This window comes from Aspergillus novofumigatus (assembly GCF_002847465.1).
Source record: "Aspergillus novofumigatus IBT 16806 chromosome Unknown P174scaffold_1, whole genome shotgun sequence".
Classification (NCBI taxonomy): domain Eukaryota; kingdom Fungi; phylum Ascomycota; class Eurotiomycetes; order Eurotiales; family Aspergillaceae; genus Aspergillus; species Aspergillus novofumigatus.
In genome coordinates, this window is record NW_020194274.1 from 2,201,441 (window position 1) to 2,227,888 (window position 26,448).

At 52.7% G+C, this 26,448-nt stretch overlaps 6 protein-coding genes across 6 annotated transcripts; 4 read left to right on the plus strand and 2 right to left on the minus strand.

The window, feature by feature from the left end:
• Positions 1–3,769: 3,769 nt before the first annotated feature.
• lah (involucrin repeat protein) lies at positions 3,770–10,066 on the plus strand. Its single transcript, XM_024821433.1, has one exon. It carries the CDS (start codon positions 3,977–3,979, stop codon positions 9,980–9,982), a length of 6,006 nt encoding a protein of 2,001 aa, XP_024687224.1. The 5' UTR covers positions 3,770–3,976; the 3' UTR covers positions 9,983–10,066.
• Positions 10,067–10,151: 85 nt separating this feature from the next.
• P174DRAFT_456324 (uncharacterized protein) lies at positions 10,152–12,536 on the plus strand (the record flags this gene model as incomplete). Its single annotated transcript, XM_024829422.1, has 3 exons — positions 10,152–10,532; positions 10,569–11,558; positions 12,468–12,536. The coding sequence occupies 3 exons, from the start codon at positions 10,152–10,154 to the stop codon at positions 12,534–12,536; spliced, it is 1,440 nt and encodes a 479-aa protein (XP_024687225.1).
• On the plus strand, positions 12,302–15,913 carry P174DRAFT_437051 (magnesium transporter CorA family protein). The gene is made up of 4 exons (XM_024826186.1): positions 12,302–13,078; positions 13,173–15,164; positions 15,227–15,429; positions 15,512–15,913. The coding sequence occupies exons 1-4, from the start codon at positions 12,711–12,713 to the stop codon at positions 15,580–15,582; spliced, it is 2,634 nt and encodes an 877-aa protein (XP_024687226.1). The 5' UTR covers positions 12,302–12,710; the 3' UTR covers positions 15,583–15,913.
• Positions 15,914–17,451: 1,538 nt separating this feature from the next.
• On the plus strand, positions 17,452–20,169 carry P174DRAFT_416358 (putative phospholipid metabolism enzyme regulator; the record flags this gene model as incomplete). Its single annotated transcript, XM_024824491.1, has 1 exon — positions 17,452–20,169. One exon carries the CDS (start codon positions 17,452–17,454, stop codon positions 20,167–20,169), a length of 2,718 nt encoding a protein of 905 aa, XP_024687227.1.
• A 1,013-nt stretch (positions 20,170–21,182) lies between these two features.
• P174DRAFT_456328 (DUF3824 domain-containing protein) lies at positions 21,183–23,872 on the minus strand (the record flags this gene model as incomplete). Its single annotated transcript, XM_024829423.1, has 6 exons — positions 21,183–21,373; positions 21,472–21,672; positions 21,744–21,846; positions 21,887–22,068; positions 22,136–23,542; positions 23,584–23,872. The coding sequence occupies 6 exons, from the start codon at positions 23,870–23,872 to the stop codon at positions 21,183–21,185; spliced, it is 2,373 nt and encodes a 790-aa protein (XP_024687228.1).
• Positions 23,873–24,836: 964 nt separating this feature from the next.
• On the minus strand, positions 24,837–25,606 carry P174DRAFT_437055 (uncharacterized protein). Its single transcript, XM_024826187.1, has one exon. It carries the CDS (start codon positions 25,196–25,198, stop codon positions 24,995–24,997), a length of 204 nt encoding a protein of 67 aa, XP_024687229.1. The 5' UTR covers positions 25,199–25,606; the 3' UTR covers positions 24,837–24,994.
• Between the last annotated feature and the right edge of the window lie 842 nt (positions 25,607–26,448).

Below are 26,448 nucleotides of genomic sequence, written 5' to 3' on the forward strand. Positions count from 1 at the left end.
TTTAACTGTTTTGATCTCATTTACTGTAACGTGTCTTGTGCTCGGTTTATGGCCCGGATATGGACCGATCAAGCAAGCCAGTCTTAACGCGCATATGCTAAAATGATTTACTCCTCGTTTCCTCCCCGTATAGGATCGAAAAATATCGGAAGACAACGACGAGAACCAGTCTTTTTTAGCAGAAAGCCCCGAAATGCCAGTCCAGATAGGCGACGGCGATAGAGAGTGTGGTGCTTCGGGGCGCGTTCGTTTGGCAGAGGGGCCGTCACAGGGTTAGGTATAGGCGTACTAGAACAGCGGCCAAGAGGGCGCTCGACACCTCCTGAAGCTTCGGAGAGAATCATGGACCCAGCCCCCAGGTCCCGGAGTCGACCTGCCTCGCCCGAGCCGAATCAGCGAGAGGGAGACAATCAGAGCCAGTCGTCACGACGATCATCCATACTGCGGTCGAAGGATTCTCCTACCGCGGTGCCGTTGCACTTCCGTCGCCCCCAGTCTCGCCTGGGACAAATCGTTCGGTTTCCGTCGGCGTCCCTACTGTACCGTCTCCAGGGTCTCCAACAACCCCTAAACGCCGACCAAACTCTACAGAGTTCAAGCATTCGCGCGAGATCCGGCCCCTGTGGTTGGTAGAGCGTCACGGTCCTGGACACGGAGAGCATGAGCCCGAGGAACCGTTACCATCGCTGCCGTCAAGCAAGACTTCATCCGCGAATACCTCCGTGGAAGACCTCACTGCGCTTCAGGACGAGAGAAGCTGGGAGGCGGTTGATCTGAGCCATCATGTCCATGGCACTCGGCGACTAAGCGGCATTGACGTGTCTCAGAGCCGAGCGTTCGAGCACGATGCCCTAGGTTCTCAGCAGGTGACACCTACGGCGGCAACTTTCGAGCAGATACACCCACATCCTCCTTCACGGAAAGAGAAGCTGAAATATGAGTTCCATTCTCCCTCGGAACTCCTTCAGGATCCGAGCCCGTACGGAGACGTACAGCCCTTTGACATGGGAGATCTCCCATCCGCCGAGGGCTCGGCCGTGGGTGTCAAGGATGCAAGTGCTGAGAATGAAGACAACGTAGAACGTGCGGCCGAGGCCTTGCCCCCTCGGCCGTCTACTCCGCAAAATAATGCCACCGCGGCCTCTGAAGACACGGAGACCACCCCTACTCAAACCAGGACCGTGAATGCTTTCGAAGGTCCAGGATTCGCTGGGGTGGTTGATGCTGCTGTTGCAGCAGCTGTGGGCGGCCATCTCAGCATGCAGCCGGATGTTGCAATTTCCGACAAAGAAGGCCCAGTGGATCTTCATTATGATGTGGATAGAACTGATAGGTCAATTGCCGACCATGAACCCGCAGCAACCTCCTTCCCCGCCCCCGGCGCACCTCTGGACTTTGCAGCCGTTGTCGATGCTGCGGTTGCTGCAGCCACCAGTGCTACTGGCGAGAAGCCCCAGGCTGCTAAAGAAATTGAGCAGTTGCCTGAGATATCCGAGCCCGTAGCCCAAGCGCCCCACCCTGACGAACAAGAGGCATCACATCCGACCGGGAACGACGACAGTGTCCCGCGAGATGACAAGCGAAGGGATTCGGTGGATACAGTGGTTGCCCTAGCGGAAGAAGCATCCGATGAAAAGGAGAAGCTGGACGTTAGTGCGGTCATCCCAGACCTAAACGGTGAAAACAAGGAGCTTCCATCTGAGACAACAAGTGAGAACGCGAACGACAATGATCAGGCTCAAACAGAGGAGCCGCCGGTCGATACTGCCGAGCCATCTTCGTCTTCTGCCAAGAAAAAGAAGAAGAAGAAGGATAAGAAGAAGCGTCAGAGCATGGACTCAAGCACTCATGGGCCAACTACGCCTGTGGATGACTCGACTGTCGCTCAGAAGGAGGTGGGGATATCTACTGTTGAAGATGCACGGACTGATGCCGTCGAGCCGTCCGAGCCAGCACCAAAGGAGCAAGTTCTTGCTGAACAGCCTGCCAGTGCTGAACCTGCACCTGCGCCCGAGCAGGAGCCTACAGAGGCTACAGTTGATATAGAACAAGTCACTGAAGCGCCGGAAGTCAGCAAAGCACTTGAAGAGGAACCGACGCCTGCTGCACCCGAGGATACGCCTGCCGAGTCAACTGCTGAAACACCGGCGGAGGACCAGGCCGAGACGGCATCTTCCAAGAAGTCTAAAAAGAAGAAAAAGAAGAAGAACAAGGGCTCTGCTCCTGAGCAGAACACGGAGGACCCCACTTCTGCACAGACTCTGGAAGCATCAGCTGCAACTTCGCCGGTCATCGCGGGAGAGCAGGTAGAACCAACCGTGGAAACTACACAGCCTGCAGAGGGAGAACCAAAGCCTACCGAGGAGAGTACCATTGCTGTGGGTGAGAATACTGTGGAGCCCGAACCGGTGCGCAAGGAAATGGAAGCTACTGAAGGCCTTCCCCTCGCTACGCTTCAAGATGCTCCAGTACCGGGAGATTTTCAAGGCTCCTCAGTAGAGGCCGATAATGAGGCTAAAGAGTTGCCTCAATCTGGACAAGTGTTGCAAGCCGAGTCTACTCGCGATCAAGAGCTACCAGAGAATACCGAGACCACCCACAAAACAGACGACTTGAGTTCAGGCATAGATCCTTCGGGACATCCAGTGAGTGATATGGTGAATGAGACGGTCTCTCCTGAGGTTTGGCATGACGCATTGGCTTCCTCTTCCGAAGACAAGAGCGCCGAACCCCAGCAAGCCGATTTTGAACCCGATGAGCCACGGAAGGAGAAGGCACCAGTGTCTGAGATACAGCCAGACGAAGAACTTTCTGAGATCTCAGAAAAACCTGTTGAGGTGGATACTCCTACTATCACCCAAGTCCTTCCCGAGGAACAACAAGAGCAGTTGAAGGAGCCCTCTACTCCCGTGTTTGATTCTCCTTCTACGGATCGGGTCGAAACAGCAGAATCTATCGTTCAGAACGAAGAGCTCATTGCCACTACCACGGAATCAGAAACTCCCTTGTCACGCAAAAACAGCAAGAAGAACAAGAAGAAGAACAAGCGGAAGAACACTGCAGAGACGCCAGTTCAGAATGAGGCTGTTGATACTGCAGAGCCTATTTCTTCAGTTGAAGGCGTGCCTGAATCTGGCCCCGAGGCTACAACCACTGCTGCGGAGGAACCTCAAGTAACGTTGCCGGACGAGGCTGTCGATGAAAATAAGGGAGAAGCTACGGACGCTCAAGACGTCAAAGAGGAACCCTTACCTGAAAACACGGCCGCGGTAGCGAATGATTCCCAGCCGATTGCAATTGAAGAAACCCATCAGGGCGCAGCGGAAGAGCCCACGCCAGACGTGGTAGCTGAGAGCATGAGCGAATCACAGCCCGCTGCACCTCAAGACGTCCTGGACACCGCACCGGAAGAGCCCGTTGACGAGCAACCAAAAAAGAAAGACAAGAAAAAGAAGAATCGCCAATCAGTCAATGTTTCCGAGTCCCAGCCTGAGTCTGAGTCAGAAGCCAAGACTGAAGAGCTCCGATCTGTTGAACCTGCGGAGACCCGCAGCCTCAAATAAGCGGTGAGGTAGCGGGCGACAGTCAGGTACCGCCAGAGTCGGGTGTCTCAGAAGCACCTGCAGGGATTGAAGACGTTGCCCCCATTCCCGCAGCGAAGGCCGTTGAACTGAATTTAGCTGTGGAGAAAGACGAGGCCAATGGCGGGGAACCACATGTGCCCGGGCCCAGCGAGCAGCCAAATAATGAAACTGTGCCTGGCCCTGAACCGGGCCCCGAACCTGTGCCCGAAGCGGGGGAAGTTGCACCGGCCGGCAAAAAGAGCAAGAAGAACAAGAAGAAAAAGCAGAGCCTGTCTCTTGCACCAAATGAAACGCCTGCTTCCGAGTCGTCAGCTCCCGCAGACGCTGCAGATGGGAATGCCAATTTGCCTGCCGCACCCGAAGATTCCTCCTTGAAAACGGATCAAGAGCCAATGCGAGAGGAGCCAACTGGAAGCCAGCCGACCGTCGACTCAGTTGCTGAAACACCAGATCTAAGCATGGCGGAGGAAGCTGTCCCTATGACCGCCGCGCAGAAGAAGAAGGCAAAGAAAGAAAAGAAGAAAAAACGCCAGTCTGCTTTCCTGGATGAAACACCCGCATCTGAGTCAATTGAAGAAGCAGATGCCAAGGATGTTACTTCTGAAGGTGCTCAGATGCCCCCGGAAGTGCCGTCTGAACCGCAATCATCCGAGCCTACTTTGGATGCCATTGAGCATGCGGAAGCGACAGCTGAGCACTCGCAAGAACAACCCAAGGAAGATGTGTCTTTGCACGCGGATCGCAGCCCCGACTCTGATGGAGAGTTCGTGCTGGTACCAGAACACGTGTCCCACGGATCCAATGATGAAAATACACCCCAAGCTGCTTCCACGGAGTTCGATGTCACACAAGTGAAAAGTGAATTGGAAAAACAGCCATCGACCCAGGAAGGCGTGTTGGATGCAAACGAGGCCGCTCCCGCTGAAACACCATGTGCTGCTGACCAACCTGTCCAAGAAGAATCCAGCCCTACGCCAGCGATGGAGGGCGGTGCTGCCGTCGAAGAAGCAGAGGCTGCAGAAAAGGATATACCTGAAGATTCTCCAGACAAGACAATTGAACACAATGATACTCCAGACGATACCTTGGCGGCAGAGGAAGCTCAAACCGAAGTATTCAGCACAGAGGCTACTCAAGAGACTGACCAAGGTGGTGCAGCTCCAGACGTCGAAGCTAGCTCTGAAGGCTTGATTCAGGATGACCAGCCTTCCGCTTCCTCCAAAAAAAAGGACAAAAAGAAGAAGAAGAAGCGCCAGTCGCTTGCTCTAGACGATGAGCAGACTCACTTTACCAAGGAAGAACTAACTGCTGAGCCTTCCTCCGACCCTGCTCCAGAGCCCTCAGGCGTTGATGAATCGGCACCTGTTCCTTCTACCCCTGAAGAGCAGCAGAAGTCTGAGATCGACGCCTCTGAAACCGTTGCAGGGACAGCTGCCGAGCCAGCACCACCTCTCACTTCAGAAGAACCAGAGAACATTGCGGAAGCTCCATCCACTGAAGCTACACAAGAGCCCGCTGCAGATGAAACGCAGACTGCGGAGTCCACAGAGGAAGCTCAAACAGCAAAGTCCAGGAAGAAGGCAAAGAAAGACAAAAAGAAACGAAAGTCTGTCTCCTTCGAGATTGAAGAGCCGTCGACTCAGCAGAGTGAGCCTGACCACCCTACTGCGACTTCTGGCGAAACTGTGACCCCACATGAGGATCCAAAGCCTGAGGACGAACCTACCTCTCAGAAAGATCGTTCTGAGGGGTTCCAGCCTGGAGAAGCAGTCCCTGAGAGCCTGACTCAAGATGGCGCAGATATTGTTACTCAAACTGACAAACCTGAGCCAACCGCCGAGGCTACAGAAGTTACAGAGCAACACAACCAGGCGACGGAGCCTTTCCCAGGTCCGATCACAGAGGAAGAGGCTGCTGTGGAAGAAACTGCAGCTGCGCCATTGGTTGATGAGGCGCCCCAATTACAAGAACAGAAAGCCTCGTCGGAAGCCCTCCGGTCTGAAACTCAGGAGGACGGTGTCAAGAGGGTCCAGGACACTGAATCGTTAGACGAGAAGAAAGAGGAGCCTGCTGTCTCGCCTTCGCTAGAAGACAACGAGAGTACCAAGCCAGAGGCCTTGGCGGAACAAGCAGAGTCCGAGCCGCAAACGCCCATTGACGATGGTGAGAAAGGGGTCGGCCCCTCTAAGTCAAAGAAAAACAAGAAAAAGAAGAAGAAGAACACCATTGAGTCAACCGAAGACGTGCCAGTGACACCGCCTGAGCCTTCAAACGTTGAGCCTCTCGAATCGACACCGGTCCTTGAAACGGGAAGGGCCCACGACATTGCCGAGGCTGACACCACTGTGTCTGAAATTTTGCACGAAGAGGAGAAACCGGAAGACGAGCCCAGCGGGTTTATGTCAGCAAAAGCAAAGAAAAAGGCGAAGAAAGACAAGAAGCGCCAGTCCAAGATTCTTGATAGCGCAAACGACGCCGCCAGCACCGCCGAAACCGCCGCAGATATCTCCGAACAGGCGCCCTTGGACACGCCAAGTGGCGAACCGGATGGCCCAGATGCGAAGCTCTCACAAGAACCGAGTGAAGCCGTCTCTACCGAAGCGAAGTCCTCGGAGCCATCGCCTGAGACGGCACTCGCGCCTGCTGAAGATGACGGTAAAGAAAATCAGTCCCACGACACCGAACCACACGGCGGCAACGATAAAGATCTGACTTGGACTGATCACATGGTATCTTCGCAGGTAGAGCAACAGCAAGCAACGTCTTCCGATCGTCCGTCCCAACCCGCGCTTGAAACCGAACCAACGTCCATCGGCGAAGCAGCAACACCTATTGAGGTGGAACAACGTGAAAATAATGCAGACTATGCTTCGCCGGCTGTTGGTGATGGGGTAGAGGGACCTGGTGAAAAAGGTACGAGAGTCAAGAACGAGATTGCGGCCGAGAGTCCCGAGAGACGGCGCGAGGGCCTACTTGAGATACTACAAGAAGAGAAGGGAGAGATATCGAGCCAAGGAGAAGACGCCATTCCGGTTAAAAGCGACTCACAAGTGGAGGAGTCGGTGAAAGCACCAGTTGAAGGAACACCTAAAGATACCATGAGCCAGGAACACGCTCCAGAATCCGTGCTGGATGGCGGAGATGCCGCGACTAAGCATCAGTCTACCGATATTGAGGTAAACGAGCCTTCAAAGTCAGAGGACATCTTCGAGCCGGAGAACGAAGAGTTGCCATTACCAATCTCAGGAAAGAAAAAGAAGAAAGACAAGAAGAAAAAGAAGGCGCAACAGGAGACAAAGATTGATGAGACGTTGCAGGATGATTTGGTAGATGCCGTGCAAGAAGAATCACCAACAAGCCGTGAGATGACCGATACCGCTTTACCTGTTGCCGAGTCTCAGGCCGATCCAGTTGCTGAGCCCTCGCACGAGCTTCCCGAACCACAGAAAGCAGTTGAGACCGCAGTTGAGGACAAAAACATGGAGGAGACCCTAGAGGCGAAACAAGACGTTACGCCTGCGGAGGACGGTTTTCAGGAAGCACCGGCCCTTTCCCGGAAGAAGAGTAAGAAGGACAAGAAGAGGGAGCGCGTTGCTCGAAAGGCTGCTGTTGAGTCACGCGAGAATGAATTCAGGGAGGAACAGCTTGCGACTGAAGAGCACCTCATTCCACCTTCGGATGCTCAACTAACCGAGCTCGCGACTCCTGTGTCCACCCAAGCACTAGAGACACCTACCGAGACCACGGTAGACGCTAGCGAAGGGGAACTGCATTCGAGCGCCGTTCAATCCACTGTTCCTGTGGAAGACAATATAGAGGCCATAGAAACCTCTGAAGCTCAGACAGTTGAAAGCTTCCGAACACTAGAGGCTCCCGAACAGCCATTGGAGCGGAACATTTTGCTGAATGATGATGCAGCAACGGCTCCAGAGGAACTACCTGCTGTGGAGAAGTCAGCCGCTGATGAGACAGCTACGGAACCAGTAATCGAAGAAGCAGCCCTGAGTCGTAAAAACTCTAAGAAGAAGGCGAAGAAGGCAAAGAAGCAAGCTCAAGAACAGCAAGAAAAGAACACAGCTCCCGCCCCTGCTGAGCTTGGAGAAGACAGCTTTGTGGAGACTACGCCCGCCATACCAAGCAAGCCTGGCCCGGTGGACAGTTCTGGTGATGTTCCTGAGGCGAACATTTTGGAAGAGCAAGGGACGCAACTTGAAAATTCTGCGCAGTTGGTCCCATCGGACGCCGCTCGACCTCAAGAGACTCTTGAGCAGACTCCGAATATGATCGACCAAACCGATGATGTGCTATCGATGGGGCAGGAAAAAGAGGACAATTTCCAGGCTGAACCAAGCCAAGGCCTTGAGAATAGAAACGACCAAGTTGCCGAGGATGCCGTCGAGAGTCAGCCTGAACCCACAGCAGCTGTTGCGAGAAAATTGTCCAAGAAAGAAAAAAGAAAAGCCAAGAAGAAATCTGCCAAGGATGCCATTGAGCCTTCAGACGAGCCGGAGCTGCGAAACCCAACGGATTCTATCGGAGCATCTGTTTCTACGACGGAACAAGTCAAGACTGACGAAGATCCATTTCTGACTGTTGTCTCAGACAAGCAAATGGTCGAGGAGGTTCCACGGCCACTTGAGGTCGAGCCTAGAGCTCTGGAGGTGCACCAAGGTGCCGCTGACGAGGATAACTGGCCTGCAATAGACTGGGAGAAAGGTAAAGTCGAAATCAAAGAACAGACGCCACTGGCATCACCTGAGGCTCATGCAGTTCCTTTTGAGCCAGCCATTTCAGAATTCGACGAGACTGCCATCCCAGAGGGATTGCTTAGACTACAAAGTCTATCACGTGAAGAGCAACTACTGGGAGGCAACGACGGAAGTTCACAGCATACAGGAGCCGATGAAACAAAAGCTGTTCCGCAAGAAGGTGGGATGATGATAGAGCCTTCTGCTGTGGCCGAGACGGAGCAGTCTGCCGGACTGAAAGCAGAATCTGCGAGTTCGCAAGTGGCTCCTAAGGCAATTCAGGAAGAAACTGTGCAGCATCCTGAGAACGAATTGGCACGGGATCAAGCAAAGAGCGCGACGGAAGTGGTGCCGTCTAAGCAAAGCAAAGTTGGGAGCATCTTCCCAAATCTTGAGCGCGGATCATTTCGACGACCTGTTCCGGGCCAAGAATTGATGCCGGTAAAAGATAGGGCTGAGGATGAGACTATTGACCACAATGCGGATGACAACAGCGCAATCAAGGTCTCGGAGGCGCCTATCCCGGCCGGCGAGCCGGAAGAGAGCCATTTACAGGGCCAGCAAGATGAGAAGAGTCCAGAGCCCACGACTACGGTTTCTACACGATGTCTATCTCTGGAAGAGCATACGAAAATGCAGGAAACAAGCAGCAGCAGCACCCCAGTTAACCTTGCTGTCGACGTTGAGATTGACCCCTCATACAATGTTTCTGTGATATCCGATGGTCCAGGGAACGAAACAAATTCTATTGAAGTCGAATGGAAGGACGACGGCGACAGGCGGACCCAAGAAGATGAAATACCCTTGTACGCACCATTGCCTGTGCATGAACAGAAGTCGGCCCTTGTCAGCCAAACTTCTCCCGTTGAAATGGACCGGGACGAGCGGATTCCGAGAAACGATTCTTCCTGTGGGCTTCGTCGCAGCCCGTCAATTCATGGGCGACACAATCACCCGCCGCGTACATGGTCGCTGGAGGATACACCGATCACCAAGGCAGTGACACCACCACCCCCATCTCTATTGGGGGGACCAGCAGGGGCCTCTGCGGACTTGGGCTCACCTCCACGTACTCCATTACAACCCATCGCGGAACAAGAGCCAGAGGATCGAGTGGAGCAAGCGAACCGACTCAGATCCATGGTTTCCGAACACGGGACGCCCCGTCTGGAGATGAAGCCCGAACATGTTCTTCCACGTCCCGAAACTCCGATCAGGAAGTTTACAGATAATGCATTGGCACGTCAGACATGGCCTGTGGCGGACAACGACAAGTTCAAAAGCTCAGAAGACGAGGATGCGGCTCTCGTTGTCAAGAAACGACGGCCAGGTAACGAATGGCCTGCAGAAGTACTAAAAACTCCGGACCAAGGAATCCCCATCCTTAGGCCCAGCAGCGTGAGCAGCATCAAAAGCGCGCAGAGCAATCACAGTTTGACTGGTGGGCAGCGCTCGCTACGACGCACCAGTCGCAACACCAGCGGGGATTTGCGGGCTGCTAGCCAGGCACAGGAAAGCCACAGTCCCCAGCCACACGCTACGCCCCAGCCTCCTCAGCCCCACCCTCCGATCTCAACATCGAGCGCATCGCTTCGTCTTCCTCCTACGACCCCGTCACGGACAAGGGCAAGCGCCCCATACGAGCCATGACGGACGTCTATGTAAGTGTTTCTCAATTCAATTTTGTTATCTCTTTTAATAGATGCGATTATTGTTGGCCTTCCAATACTAACTGGTCCCGGCCTAGGAGGGATGGGGAGAGACGCCCAGCTCGCCTCGGTCGCCGAGCCGACCCCCCAGTATCCGTCATCGTCGAAGTATGCAACACCTCCAAGAACTTGAAGCTCGTCTCGATCAACTCATCTCCGAAAATCGACTCCTCATTGCCGCTCGTGAAGCCGCCGAGGATAAACTTCGGAATGCTAGTGTCGCCCGTCGGAAGAGCGACCATACACTCAACGAGCGCAGTGCCGACCTACGTGACAGAGAAGCCGAGGTGGAAAATCTCAAAAATTCCGTGGAATGGCTTCAAAAGGAAGTGACCCGCCTAACAGAAGAGAACGAAGGGCTTGCTACGACGAACTCCAACCTGACCACCGCCCATGCCAAGGAAATTGAGTCGGTGCGCGAATCGTCCTCTCGCCAATTGGACGACTTGCGCTCGAGATATGAGCAGCTCTCAATGGAAGTGCAGAACACAGTGCGGCACGAAATTGAGACTGCGCTGGCGCGAAAGGATAATGAACTGCGACGGCTGAAGGAAGAGCTTGAGACCGCTCGGGATAAGGTGTCGCAGTTACAACAACAAATTGCGGCATCTTTGCATGATAATGTTCTCGTCTTCCGCGATGAGGATTACTTTGATGCTGCATGCCAAAAACTGTGTGGACATGTGCAGCAATGGGTGTTGCGGTTCTCCAAACACTCTGACCATCGACGTTGCCGCAAACTCGCTGAGATGCAGGACGAGAAGATTGCGGACCGCTTCGACAATGCGATCCTGGACGGCTACGATACAGATACCTACCTCGCCGACCGTGTTCGTCGCCGCAATGTCTTCATGTCGGTGGTGATGACCATGGTGTGGGAGTTTGTATTCACACGGTATTTGTTTGGCATGGATCGTGAGCAACGCCAAAAACTCAAGTCCCTGGAAAAGCAACTGAGCGAGGTTGGTCCACGGAGCGCTGTCCATCGTTGGCGCGCAATTACTCTTACCCTCCTGTCGAAGCGACCGGCATTTGCTCGTCAGCGTGAAAGCGACACGGAAGCGGTTGCATTGGAAATCTTTGGGACTCTGTCGCGTCTCCTCCCACCCCCAAGCCATGTCGAAGCGCAGCTCTTGGAGTCTCTACGCAAGGTTCTCCGGGTTGCAGTCAACCTGTCAATTGAGATGCGCACGCAGCTGGCCGAATACATTATGCTGCCGCCACTCCAACCCGAATACGACACAAATGGAGACTTAGCACGGCAGGTCTATTTCAACGCCTCGTTGATGAACGAACGCAGCGGGGAGACAACCTCGAATGAGGAGCTGGAGTCGCAGCAAGCAGTCGTCCGGGTCGTCTTGTTCCCGCTCGTGGTAAAGAAGGGCAACGACACAGGCGAGGGTGAAGATGAAGTAGTTGTCTGCCCTGCTCAGGTGCTTGTCGCTCGACCCGACAAAGATCCAAGGGCCAGCAAAGTCTTCAGCAGCGACCGCATGTCACTGGACGGAACCAAGTCTGTTCACAGCGTCGCTCCATCATCAACCATGGATATTAGCAACGTGATCTGAGGCGTCACACTCCGATCACGACTTGTTGATGCTGAGTTACATGGATTGATGTAAGCTGAAGGCTCTCAGCTAATCTTCAGATTTTCTTTCTGTTCTGGTATGGTAATTGGCAATGATATCCGGAGGCGTCAGGGTCAAAAGAATTGGATCTATACAAGATCCCTTATGAAATGGTAATGGATAATCATGGAGGCTCGAGGTTCCCTTGCGTTCTATTTTACGAATATGCTTACGATGCTACGGCCTCTATCTTCTGGTGTTGTTGATGATGTACATGCTATTCTTGATTTGTTGCTATCTTTTCGGATCTTATTCAAAAGGAGATCTTTGTGTGTATGTATCTTTACATAGACGATCATGATGACTGATGACTATTCATAAAGTTCTTGGATGAATGTGTTGAGATCATTGACGTTCACATATGTCCTTCTTACTTAACTCGCAGATCTTCGGGGGTACACGGGCGACATGCTTCGCAAGAATGAAATGCAAGTTTTAGCTGTAGAATGGAGCTGGTTATCGTTCAGGTGAGCGACATGACTACCAGAGAGATAGCAGACTCTGTACCTAGACTAGGATCGGCAGAAGCTTCACGCAAGGTTGCAAGGCCGCCAATCAAATCGCTCGAATGATCTCATCGTCATCGCCGGCCTGAGGCACTCCGCCATCTCAACCGCCGCCGCCTGCTCTACCTCTCTAATTGCTTTCTTCTCAATCGTCGCCCTCTCTCGTACAGTTGTCGCTTTTTTTGACCCTTGGATTATTTTGCATTACTCTCCTCCTGCCTCAATTTGGGTCCTTAATGGAAAAGACCCTTTAGCTTTGTACCGCTCCATGTTTCACTGCACTGCGCCACAGGCGTCATCCCCTACAGCTTCGGTACAGTGCAACTCTTCTCGTGAATTCTCGTCCAGAGAGCCCCGATGAATTATCAGAAGGCATGTAGGTTGCTGCAACGATAAAACTGCTGCAACTCCGTGGATCTAGCCAGATTTCGGATTCCTTTTTATCCCCGCCATCATTGACCCTTACGCCTGGGATTCCAACCAAGGGTTTTCACGCCGCCATAATATTCAATTGAAAGAGGTCCCTTGACTCACCATGGCTTCCGGCAAGTCTTCGCGAAGCAATGGTCCTCAGACCGACACGGCTGCAGCGACAGGAGCTTATCGTAGCTCTGGGGGCTACGAGACGCCGGCCCCACAGACCCATCACGACACCGCATCGGAGGGTCGACCTGCGACGAACAAGCCGAAGCGGAGGAAGAACCGCCATCGGAAGCGTCGCAATCGCCGGCAGTCCTTCCTTACCGCTGAAGAATCCCATAATGCGGCTGCGGTCTCGGGGGCTGACGCGGAGGCCATGATTGCGGGGGATCAGCCCCATTCTCATCCGGCACTTCCATTCTACAATCTGGGAAGGGATTTGAGCAGTACAAGCTTGGAGAGTGAGGCTCTGCTGGATCATCGGTAAGTTTAGTTTTCATTTGGGGGGAGGGGGGGTGTGGTTAATGGCGTCGTTATCTTTCGCATTGCTGATATGCGCCTTCGTAAATCTATGCAGAAATCAACCGATGATGCGACCCCGGAGAGAAAGCCGGCTGGCACAGTCCTTTCGACCTGGATCTATGACGATTCCATCCCGTTCTACCGACTTAGCTTCTCGCGGTACACCCTCCGGTACCAGGGCCTTTCATGCTGGGGAGGACAGCGATGGATCAGACGGAATAGACGATCATACGCCGTTGATACGACCATCTTCAGGCCACTATAACAACAAACCCTGGTATGGAACAGATGCCAAGGCAAGCCCCTTTGCATCGCGCCAGCGACGTGCCTCTGTGCAGTCAGCTTCCTCCCGGTGTTCTCCTCGCGGTCTCGCGACGTCTGACCCTGATCGAGATTATGACATCAATAACCCTCCTTCCATCCCGAGCTCACCGAAGCTGGGAGGTGAGATGAAATACGATGATGCGGTGGTAACGGGTGCAGACTTTGACTTTGCTCTCGCCAAATCGATTGATAATCGCAATCAGGCGGGCTCCCGGCCCAATGACATAGTAATTGACGTGGACGGTCGTTCCACTCAACAGAAGCCTTCAACTCAGTCCTCGCCGAGTTCACCACACCTTCCGCCTCACGAGGCTCTTCGTCGGCGCCGCACTGTCGCACTACCGGTGGAGGAGGATGTTTGCTTTCCCATCGAAGAGGCCTCGGAGCTCGCCGAGGAGGATGCACGGAGAACATCCCGCGAGGACGGGCGGCGGCGGCGGAGGACTAAGGAATGGCCGGATCTGTCTGTTCTGGAAGAATGGAGTCGGGAGGAGAAGGAGGAACGGACTGGTGTGCTTCGCGCCAAAAAGATCAGCGAGCCCATGCTGATTGAGGGTCGACTGAGACCTCAGTACCGAGTGTGGCGGCGCGAGGAAGATGAGGCGCCGTATCGTTTCACTTATTTCAACGAGGAGTTTCAGAGTACCATTCATGCCCAAAGCATATCCGAGCTGGTGCAGCCTGGTGGCAGTTTCCGGGAGTTATTCATTCCCGATCCCCCGGAACTGGAGGACTCGTCTGATGAGGAAGACTTTGAGGATGAACACATTCACAGTGACCATTTCACCGACTCCAACCACAACGGCCAGGACACCGTCAGGGCGGAAGAACCCAGGGCGGCACAGGCCGGTGGACACAATATGAATGCTGCGAATGGTCCAAAGGTGCAGCATAATATGTCTGTAATCAGCGAAGGTGTGTCCGAAGCACGCACATCAGATGAAGCCTCACCAGCGCGCAAGATCTCACCACCGAAGCCTAAGAGATTTGGGCCTCGTCCGACCTTCTGGCTGGATGTTCTCTCTCCGACAGATGCGGAAATGCGCGTGATTGCCAAGGCATTCGGGATCCACGCCCTGACGGCCGAGGATATCATGATGCAGGAGGCGCGTGAGAAGGTCGAGCTATTTCGAAGCTACTACTTTGTCAACTACCGTACCTTTGAGCAGGATCCCAACAGCGAGAATTACTTGCAACCTGTGAACATGTACATCGTTGTGTTCCGGGAGGGGATCTTGAGCTTCCATTTCTCGCAGACGCCGCACCCGGCGAACGTGCGACGGCGCATCCGCCAGTTGATGGATTATTTGATCCTCAGCTCCGACTGGATCTCGTATGCGCTGATTGATGACATCACGGATGTTTTTGGTCCGCTGATCCAGTCTATTGAGGACGAAGTGGACGAGATCGATGAGAAGATTATGAAGATGCACTCCCCTGGGCGCATTGATTCCAGCGATAACCCTGCCAACCGCCGAGAGGATGAGGACGATGAGCCGGAACCACCGGCTCCCGGCGAGATGCTGCGACGCGTGGGAGAATGCCGTAAGAAAGTCATGGGGATGTACCGATTGCTGAGCAACAAGGCAGACGTTGTGAAGGGGTTCGCTAAGCGATGCAATGAGCATTGGGAAGTGGCGCCGAAATCCGAGATTGGGCTGTATTTGGGAGATATCCAAGATCACATTATGACTATGACCAGCAGTCTGACCTACTACGAGACGTGAGTCCTTCCCCAGCGAGTGCATTACATCCGGAAATGGAGCCAGCTAACCATTCCCACAGGCTACTGTCACGAGCGCATTCGAACTATCTAGCCCAAATCAACATCTTGATGAATGAACGACAAGAGCAGACCGCAGATGTCCTTGGGAAGCTTACCGTGCTCGGAACGATCGTGCTTCCCATGAACATCATCTGCGGTATGTGGGGGATGAACGTCAAGGTTCCCGGTCAAGACATAGATAATCTGTGGTGGTTTTGGTCAAGTAAGAACTCCCTTGCATCATGCTCTCTTTTCCGGGGATTCTACTATGAGATGATCATGTGAACTGACATTGCCTTGAATAGTTACTGGAGGCCTGATCTTCTTCGCTTTTGCTTCCTTCCTGATTGCAAAGCGAGTCTACAAGATCGTCTAGGTGGCGATGTTATGACGGGCTCGGCGCAGAGCTATGACAATGAAACATGATAACATGATAACATGATACCCTGAGTGTGTATATTGTTCTCTGAAGAGATATTCTGGTATTTATGACGGATTGCACATGTCACTGTTGGATAGATGGGTGATTGATTTTGGTGTTGATGTGTACTCTGTATAGAAGGGCTCTCCGTTGTCTGTTTGGCTGCATGTTTCCATGTTCGGAAAAATGATTGCTTCATTATCCAGCTACCTGTTTCATATAGGACTCTCTAGTCAAACAGAAGGTTGTATACAGATCAAAACAATAATATTGCTGCCTACCTGCCCGGCCAGATTGGAATCTGTTTCATCAATATGGTCATTGTCCCATGCTGCCAACAACATCCTCTGCAGATCGTAATATTGCTTGATTGGTCAGAGTCTGGATCACGAGCACCAGCAAGTCTGCTATAAGCAATTTTCACTGCTTTGAGTGGTATCAATCCATCGACGTTTCCCGGATCTTTTTTCCATCTTTCTTCTTTGTGTCTTGGGCAGGTAAGGTTCTGGAAAACTGGGCAGTCAGAGGGAGGAGATGAGGTCATGATGACTGGCTGTAACAAGGTAATAAAAATACCATTGCTTTGCCATCATTCTCCCGAGTTCCTCGCGTAATCTTACATAATCGTGTCACATCACTGTAACAGACCCCAGGGGCTGGACCGTCTCTCCCCCCTCCACTGACCGCGTTGTTTCACTATGGGATGTTGTGGGTGTCTCTCTCTCTCTTCGTTCTCGTACCTTTCTGTCCGTCGTAGTCATCTGTTGGAGGCTTCGTCTTCATCGTCTTCATTGCCTTTTTCATATCCGAACCGTTCCTCCCTCTATCTCAACAGTCTGCCCCTTTCCAGATCTCTTCAAACCACTCCGTACGCTCTCCTTGTCTCACCCCATTCCGATCGGTGACGAGAGACGGGACCTCCGGCCTTTCCCTCGCTACCTACCTAAGCCTACCTACGTACCTACCTTACACACTAGACTCCCTTCAGCCGATGTTCCTTGACGTGGGCGGCTACCATTGGATCTCGTTTCTTCCCTCCCCTGACTGGACGATCGTGGACGGGTGCGCTACCGGCTTTTATCTTCACTTCTATTGATCGAATTTCAACGTCCGCCGTTTGCCTCTTTCCCTTTCTTTCAACCTAGCTCGCTTTTCCACACCGGATTAGAGTATTGCCACTGCGAAGACTAGATTCCTTGCGTTCCCTCTGCACTTGTTCACCTGCTACTGGCGAGATCAGTCCACCAGCACTCAACAACCGACTTAGGATCCTTGGCTGCACTGCACCAAACCGTTATGACAACTCGTGGTGGGCTTCTAATCAACACCGCCATCGCCTAAACAAGCACAGAGCTTGTTCTAGACGTTCTACCCAACCTGTCTTCTGATCAAGTTATGTGCCTACGACTTGCTCCGTACAATCATTCGTCTACCTGAACGGCCGGGTTTATCGCATGCAGTAACTATTTTGACCTCTCTGCGTTCACTCCTCTTCTTGGTACATTCTCCGTCAGCATGTGGTCTTCGTCTATTCGTCTTTTGATTTCGTCTACCGTGTAACGTGTCTTTTTTTTTTCTTCTGTACGACAGGCGATCACAATTATTCGATCCCATTCACTTTCCCGACTGTCCGAACCCCAGCTGCGTCTATCCGCTTGGTCAACATTACTTGGATTTTCGTTCGGACATCCCACGCCTTTTTTTCCCCTTTTCTTTTTTAACCTTGTTTTTTTTTTTTTCTGCTCGCCCCTGGCTTAGTGGTACCCTCTCGGATCTCCTGACTTGTCAATACCGCGTCAGCAAGTTTCTGACTTGACAGAGACCATGGCAGCGGAATCCGAGAGGTCCCCCTACCCCAATGGTTCCTCAGATGAACCTAGCGTGGCCCAAGACGATGATGAGGCTGCTTCATTTACATCCCGGCGGTCTGCGAGTGAAAGCGACATGGTAGAACTGCCACGTTCCGCATTTCAATCTCAAACACAGGCATCCGCTCTGGCCCAGCTACCAAAACTATCCTCCGCAGTTCCCGGCATTTCGGCCCCTCCCTCTACCACGAATTCCGCCCGATCCTCGCGCGAATCCTCCCCTGTTCGTTCCTCCCGTCGTGCACGCAACCCGACGTCGGCGCCTCGCAGTTCCAGATCACGCCGGAACAGTCAAGATCGCAGTCCGCAACGGTCCATACCAGTTCCTACCGCGAGTGCTGTGCAAAGAGCGCTCTCCCAGCCCAGCAAGCCTCTTGTGCTGAGCGCGTCCCCGAATGTCGAACCATCCTCCAATGTTCCCAGCCCAGAAAAATCTACCAACATGCCGTTATGGGGCTCTACCCCTCCGAATACCTCGAGCAAGCGGTCCTTGCCGCCGTCCGACGACCTTGCCGCTAGAGGAGATCGGAGTGCACCTCGCAACGTGAGCAGCCGCATCAGTGCGCCGGGTTCTGCCCTTGAAACCGTGGAGGAGATGACCAGCGATCCCTCGACACCGTCGGCCGATACCATCCTGAACCAGCCTCTGTCGGAGGAGCCGAAGCTGCAAAAGATCGATGAAGACACAACACCAAAGGCGTCTAGACATAATAACAATGTCGAGAGTGGAAGTGACAGTGGCGGAAACAAAAGTTCAGAGCGCATGGAAGACACTCGTCGTTGGGTATCCACGGGTACCAGAGGGTCCGATTCCCTCATGCCGAAGCGCTCCACTACCTCATTGAGCGGCGCTCGCGGGAAACCGGCAGAAGGGTCCGTCCGCAACATGATTGTCGAGACGGAGACGGTGACCTCGATTCCTCAGGTCTCTCTTGGCGTGGTACCGGGCGAACGAGGCAATTCAGGCCGGGTAGACAGCGGCACTTTACGGATGAAGCCGAGTACGGAGACCATTCGTCCCAGAAAGGAAAAACGGAAAACTCGCAAACCTGCTGCCCTCTCCAGCGGCGCGGCATCTTCCAAAGCTGATATCTTTGAAGCGAAAGTGGCCAGCGCCGTCGATGAGGCCGACGTCTCCGACTCTGATGAGACGTTTGTCTATGAGTCTAATCCCCCAGACCCATATCCGGTCCGGCAGAACCGGTATCATTCCCGCACGCCCAGTGCAACGTCTATGGCAAGCCAAGTCGACCAGCTGGCAGGTCGGGCGCGACATAGCATGAGAGACTCAACGCACAGCGTTACCGGCAAACGCAGCATGAAATTCACAAATAATACATACAACAGCAGTGTGGATGGGGATGCTGGTGAGGAAAGCGGCCGTCCTCTTTCCAGGGTGGATGGTAGCGGCACGCACACTCCCCGGCACCACCATATCGGGCGGTATGGACGCAACAGCAACGTATATCCGTCACTGTTTGACAATGACTCGCCGTTCCCGCAGTCCCAGGGACATGCCAAGTCGCCCCGGCATTTCATTGGCAGTGGACTTCGACAGTCAAGGCATGCGAACTCGCGTACACTTCCGAATTATCGCACAATCAACGGGTCAAAGAAGTCGGGCGATATGTATCCTTACGATTTTGATGCAGAAGGTGCGGATGATGAGCGCACGCCTCTGGTCGGGTCGACACGTGTGTCACGAAGCCGGCATGGCGGTCGACGCCCCGGCAGTGCCAGTTTGCGTCAAATGGAGTATATGCAACAACGGCAACGCAGCTATTTTTCACGCTACGGTATCTGTCTCATCATTGGCCTCTTGCTACTTTTGGTCATTGGAGGCGCCACCTCGTTCATTATCGGGATTACAAAGCCGCTGGTGGACGTGCAAGTCCATGCCATCCAGAACGTGCTCGCTTCGGAGCAGGAGATTATGTTAGACCTCAGCGTGCAGGCCGTGAATCCCAATCTTTTCCCCGTGGCTGTCGATGATATGGACGTGAACATCTTTGCCAAAAGTCGATTTGTGGGAACAGACAAGCTCTGGCGCGATCACAGCCCAGATCTGGATGGGTTTCCCCGCGTCGAACAAAGCAGGAAACGTGCAGAAATGGCTCGACTTGCGCGCTGTGGCAGGGAAACCGAATGCACGCCTGATGTTCTTGCCAGAGAGTCCCTCAATATCACTGGAGGCGTCGACAAGGGCACTGATCCTATACCGACCGACCCTGCTGGTGATCCTCAGACCATGCTGCTAGGCCGTGTTTTCCACTTTGATTCGCCCCTCGCGTTCGAACCGTCTCCCTGGAACCACGTACCCACCACATCCAAAGGCCAGATCCGCCTCGCTCGACCTGGCAACAAAACTGAAGAAGGCGGCACGGAGCGGTGGGAGCGGGTGCTTCAGCATCCTTTTGAGCTGATTGTTCGCGGAGTCATCAAGTATCAGCTACCCTTGAGCTCTAGGTATTACTCATCGCCTGTGAGCTCTAGCGTAAAGGTGGTACCCAATGATGACAACGATGATACGCCCGACCCTGGTTCCGGAAAGAATGACACGGTTTCAATATCCGCATCAAGGTTATACCGTCGCGGCTTGAAATCCTCAGACGGTCGATCCTCGGGAGGTGTCAGAAAGACACTTGAACTAGTGGCGCGAGCCTTCACAGCCTGATAATAGTTCCGAGTCGGACGGATGCCCGTCCTCGATAATTGCCCACAAATCCGTTTCATTCTTCTCTACAATCCCGTTGGTATGAGCTCTGGATAGTTGTCCTCGGCCTATCTTCAATTGTATAAACCCTGAATTTGGACCAGGAAACGGCCACTGACGTGCCACTGGCTGTGCAAGACGTACGCCTTTTTTTTTATCTTCTCCATGGATGGTGATATCTCTCTTTCCTCATTTGGATCTCCCCCGTGAATCAGGGACCGGCGGTCCTGACCGGCAGTCCGGACTTTGGATCCGTTTGATGTCACTCCTTTTGAGATATAACCTTTCCTTTCCTTTGTTGAATGATTTCCCTCATCCTCATTCTGATCTGACAGGACTGTTTCTTGGTCTGTTGGTTCAGCTTCACGTGTGATGACTTTGATATATTCACCTCATGAAACGACAGCAATACGGAAAAGAGCAAAGGAGCATGGATTTTAATTTTTTATTCTTTTCCCCCTTCATATTGTCTTTATTTTCGATTGTGAGAACAGAAACATCGAATATGGGATGCATCAGCGCGGCGCTTTGATATGACTTTTGGCTTATTCCTCGGCACATTGCGTCCAGCAGGGAGATCGTTTGAATAGAAAAAAGATAGGTTTAAAAACTTGGTCGGTGGATTGTCATTTTCTTTCTTTTCCTCCTTTTTCCCTCGCTCTTGGAAGCGCCCATGTCCATGTGTGTATGTGTATGTACATAATCCTTATCAAGATCAGCTCGGTACATATATCTCTAGGTTTATTTTGAGGATATGGTTTGGTTTGGCATTCTATGTAAATCGCATCATAACATCTAGCATAGACAGGGTCATTAGGGCATCAATATCGTATCAGGTCATAACATGGCAAAAACCGGCAGGTATTGAAAGTCACAGCAGAAACAAACCAGAAAGCCACCCAACAGTAAAACAGAAACTGGAAAGCATAAAGAAAGGGAACAAGAAAAAAGCGAGAACGAGAGATACACAACCCCTAGACAAACACGCGATTGATCCCACGAAGCAATTTCTCGAGCCCATCTACCAGCGGGTCATCGTCGCGCTCTGGAAGCAGTCGGCCGTGCGAGTCGAACCGGTCAGGCAGGTCGATGGTGGAGTCGGAATCCGGCTCCTGCAGATCGGTAGCATCCTTGTCTTTGAGGTGACTGGGACGATCGCCCTTGGCTGGGGACGCGCTGGGTTGAAATTGGGGTTTGCGGGGGTAAAGTAGGGATCGGAGGAAGAATGGCGGCGCCGGTGGGCAGAGGAGGCGTCGGAGGAACGATGACGATCGCGATGATGATGAGGAGTCAAAGAGTCGATGGTTGTGTCGCTATCGTCCGTTTCATAACCAGGGTCGATAGGGCGCTCCTCCGCGTTGAGGTCAAAGGCAACAGACTTGGGCTGCGGGGGTTGACTGGCTGCGCGTGTGCGATCTCTGGGGGTAAGCGGACGCGGTGTTCTCAGCGGTGACGGAGGTGTATCTACACCTGAGAGGTTCTGATTAGCGACAAGTTTCTTGAATGTCAGAGATTTAATTTATCCCTAGACCCACCATCATGCATGGGATACTGGGCAGCAGAAGGGGGAGAGTTCCATGCAGCACTCACATTCTCATCCGCCCTCCGGGGCCGGGGTGCGTACCGATCCGGTCCTGGCTCGGGGGATAACCGTAAGATTGCGCTGGAGGGACTGCACCTGGTGGAGGAGGGTAATCGGCCGGATTATATGGCGCGGCGGGAGCGGGGGAGCCGGTGTAGAGCCAGGAGGTGGAGGGAAGTAGTTGGAGTTGGGATAGTAAGGATTCTCTACAGGCTGTGTCGGTGGCACTGGCGACGGCGGATATGGAAGGTCTGAAGGGTACGAGTCATCGTCGTACTCTAGAAGGACGGTCATTAGTCTCCCGAATCAGCAGATCGTTCGTGTATTTATTGAGCTAAAACTTACTTGACCGTTCTCTCTCCTCCCTCTTGCGATCCCTGCTCTGCTTGTACTTGTGAGCGGCATAGCCGACTCCAGTGGCAGCCAAAGCGGCTTCGGCCAATTCACGGGAACGGCTTCGGTGCTTGGGACGCCGGCTGCTTCTTCGTCGTTGGTGGCCGTCTCTGTCGGCATCAGAGGAGCTGGTGCTATACCTACCGCCTCGGCTGCGACTGCGGCTACGACTGCGACCACGGAATCCTGCTGCGTCCCGAGCTACTCGGTCAGAAGCATCCGAGTAGTAACCCTGTTGACTGGCAGGCCGGCCATAGTAATGGGCTGCAGGGATGCTTCCGGTAACCGGATGTTGGCCGTACTCGATCAGACCAGCCGAATCGCGGGCGGGATCTGGGTAGGCCTCGGACGGGGCCCTGCTTCGAGATCTGGAACGACGTCGCTCCCTCCGCTTTCCGTCCTCTTCCTTCTTCTCCTTGTTCTTTTCGTACAGGCCAGTGACGGCTGCGGTTCCCAGCCCGGCCGCAACGACAGGGAGCGCCTGTCTGAGTCGGCTGTGAGAACGGGACCCCTTTCGAGAGCGCGACCGGCTGCGAGCTCTCTCTACCAGACCGGCCACTGCGGCACCAGCCAAGCCGGCTTCGGCCATATGTTTCCGAATCCGGGATTGGCTGCGTTTCTCACTCTCGGCATCTTTTCCGGGTCGAATGGCACTGGAGGACCGCCGGTGCCGGGAGCGGCTACGTTTGTCGCTAGTTGACTTCTTACGAGCCAGAGCCATGGCACCGGCAATGGCAGCGGCACCAAGGCCAATTTCCGTCAACGTCTTGGCACGAGAATGAGAGTGCGAGCGGCTGCGACTGCGGCTGCGACGGCTGTGGCGGCTATGGCTATGGCTATGGCTGTGGTGATGATGGTGATGGTGACGGGAGCTGCGATCATCATCATATGAGTGGGAGCGGTGACGGCTCTTGCTGCGGTAGTAATCGCGAGCACGCGAAGCAGCACTCACGGCAACAGCGCCCAAGGCGCCGGCGCCTACGTCGTGACCGAGACGGCTGAGGCCCGAAGACACCTCGTCACCTTCCTTCTTTCGATGATTGCGAATCAGTTCTGCTGCGCCGATACCAACCAACGCACCCTCCGCGAGATGGCGTCGATGATGAGGGTGGTCGTCGTATTCGCGGGTCTCTTTGCGGATATAGACCATGCTATCATCACTGCTGTAGTCTTGGTCGTCCCGACGACGACTGGTCTGAGAGATGGAGTCGCCTGGGCTGAGCTCGCGGCGAAGGCGACGGTCGTCGTCATATTCGCGGACCCGGCGATGATAGTAGTAAGCCGGCTCCCGTTCTACCTCGGACCGGTGGACAACCTCGTAGTCAGATTCACGGGGATGAACAATGAGGGGCCCTCGCCCTGCTTAATTACGGTCAGATTTACTCGGCCTAAATTCGTACATTGGTACTCACCATCATAGTAGTCTCTTTCGGAGCGGTAGTCGTACGGGCGCGTGTCATAGTCGATCTCTCGCTCGTAACGTTGCACCATGACGGGTTCTTCTCGCTCAGTAGAGCGGCGGATTACCAATTCTCGATCACCAGTGACTGGGTCTTCGCGGCGGTAGACAATTTCACGCTCTCGATCCTCCTCTGAAGGTATGACGTAACGCTTGATTGATACGGTGGAGGAACGAGGCTCGTCCCACTCACGATCTCGCTCGCGTTCTCTGTAAATGTAAGATGACATGAGGATGAAATTCGTTCACAGCGACAAGGTAAATAGAAGTAAGAGTCGAACGGGTAGATAATTAGAGGGGAGAGAGAAAAATGGGTCAATCGAACGGGACGAAAAGAGAAATAGAAGTGCCTGGAAGATGGAGGGGGGCGAGGAAAGGGAAGTGGGGAAGATCGGTGCTGACGAAAGTGATGATCAATCAGGCTGAGGGACAAGGCTGGTGGAAGACCCGGGCCGTTGGGCGTCGAGTCAAGTGCCAGTGAGTCAAGGGGCGCAAAGATAAGGTATGACGGGATATTCGATGATGAAAAGAAGAAAGATTCAATGTATGATGATAGCGGGGAATGAGGGATGGTAAGTGTCAGTATGGGTAAGGTAGCTACAAAGAGGGGTTTCTTGACAGGGATGACTGAAAGAAGCGGGGGCTGATGCACAACGAGAATTGAGAGAAGATGGCAAATAAAGATAAGTGAGACGAGGAGGCGATGTGAACATGCAGGTGGTAAAGTTGATGAAAAGGATGATATGATGATGATATTGAATGGAAGAGTGGGGGAAGGGAAAATAGATGGATCCAACTGCGATCAGAGGTACATACAGTAGTGTCTAGTACCTACCTTAGTAGTGCTGCAACTTGTCTGCAAGTGATGAGGTCCCAAGACGAGACACACTGATGTGACTCGCTGACTGACACGCCCAGTCGATCTCACGTTGTCAATCCTGAGAATCAACTTTTATCAACAATCAAAAGAACAGTAAGTGTCAATAGAACAATAGATAGTATGCGATAGCAGTCTGAAGTCTTCCTTAGATCGGCTCAGTAGTATTTATATTGTGTCCTGAAGATGGAGAGGTCCCACTAATCATGACTTCATCATTGACAAAGATAGTGGCTGAGGATTGCGCCCGAGAGATCCGCCTTCTCCTTAGCCATTAGCATCCATTAACTTGGATGTCAAGGCTCGTATGGGGCACTGATCAATGATGATCACCAGGTGTCTTTAAGCCTCATTCATCGTGTTTCATTCATGATGTTTCGATACGTTGAGTGTCTGGGACCGGTGGAGTAGAAATCTCGGATTTGATCCATGGGTGCCCTACTGCGCCGGAGATGGTACCTGACCCTGCCTGAGGTTACCACAGCTTCCTTGCCAGCAAACCATGGATCTTGATGTACACAGTGCTCAGAAATGACCGTATTTCCAATCCCTCAAGGTGAACTGGAAGTTTCACAATTTCTCTGAAAACGATCCGCAGCAGGCAATATTGATTGAACATGACTGTCGAGTCTGTCCCTGCCTCATGGTGGTCGCTGTCTTCTCCTTCTCTGTCATCCATCCCATCTAACTATCCTTTTGTCATCTTCACTATCTTCCTTAACCCCTACTGATTGACTCTTTCATCAGTTTATCATCCAATAACCAAACTGTCAATCACAGTCGTCAATGCGACTATGATCTTTATGGCGTTTCTCAGTCGATTAGCAATGATTCGCCGACCACGCTGTCACTTGTTCTGCCCCTCATTTGCTTTTAACAGTGTAGAAGTTGACGACCATCAATCCCGTTCAGAACTTGCAGGTCTCTGACTATTGGTCGAGAAGCATGCCTTTACCACCAGCCCTAGGGTGGAAATATTTTTGTCTCATATTTAAGCCTGAAACAAATCTCAAGTAAATGTATCGGTGAGTCTACATTCTACAGAGTACTCCGGACATCTACCCCTCTCCTCGGGATTATATATCGACCTCTTCCGTCATTGCTTTTTCTTTCCTTCAAGGCTTTCGGCTCCCTCCCCAACAATGCATTTTGTAATAGTCAAATGAACAATATTGTCGTAGTCTACCAGTCACACTCAGACTTGGTTCTCTAGGCTTAATACAGGTTCACCCGCTAGGATCTTGTTCCACTCCTGTAGAACCACATCGCTTTCAGTATAATATTTAGTCAAATATACTGTATAAGGAAGCCTTACCTTAAATCTACCACATACGACCATAGGGTGTGGAAAACAGGGCTTCCCGTCCGCTCAGCCGTACTTAAGCCACACGCCGGCCGGTTAGTAGTTGGGTGGGTGACCACCAGCGAATCCCGGCTGTTGTATGTTTTTTTGCTCTTTTTATTTTTGTTTTGTTCTTAATCTGCCAGGATCAGTGCCCTTCCCTCTCTACATTCAGCCACTCTTCACCTGACATTACTCTCCCAGAATATGCCTGAAGGCCATCTAAAATCAGGACATAGGTCACCAGGACTATGACTAACTGGGTAAAGTTCACCAGGCCACACTAAACTATTTTAGGACATCATATGATTTCAGTAGGACCAGGGAATATAAGACTAACTACTCCATACTCTGTTCATCTTTTATCTTTAATACTAAAGTAGCTGTACCTACTAGTAGCCAATGATCTGCAAATTCTGACTCTACCACTTCCTTATGGTGCAGCCAGGTAAAATCACATTAGTGCCCAAGAGCAGAGCAGAGCGGCTCCTCCCTCCTTGGGGATGATCTACTCTCTCTATCTAAGCATCACCAACATTTGTGGCCTTTTCCCACTGTCCCTAGGCGTTTGAGGTTCTTTCCCCTCT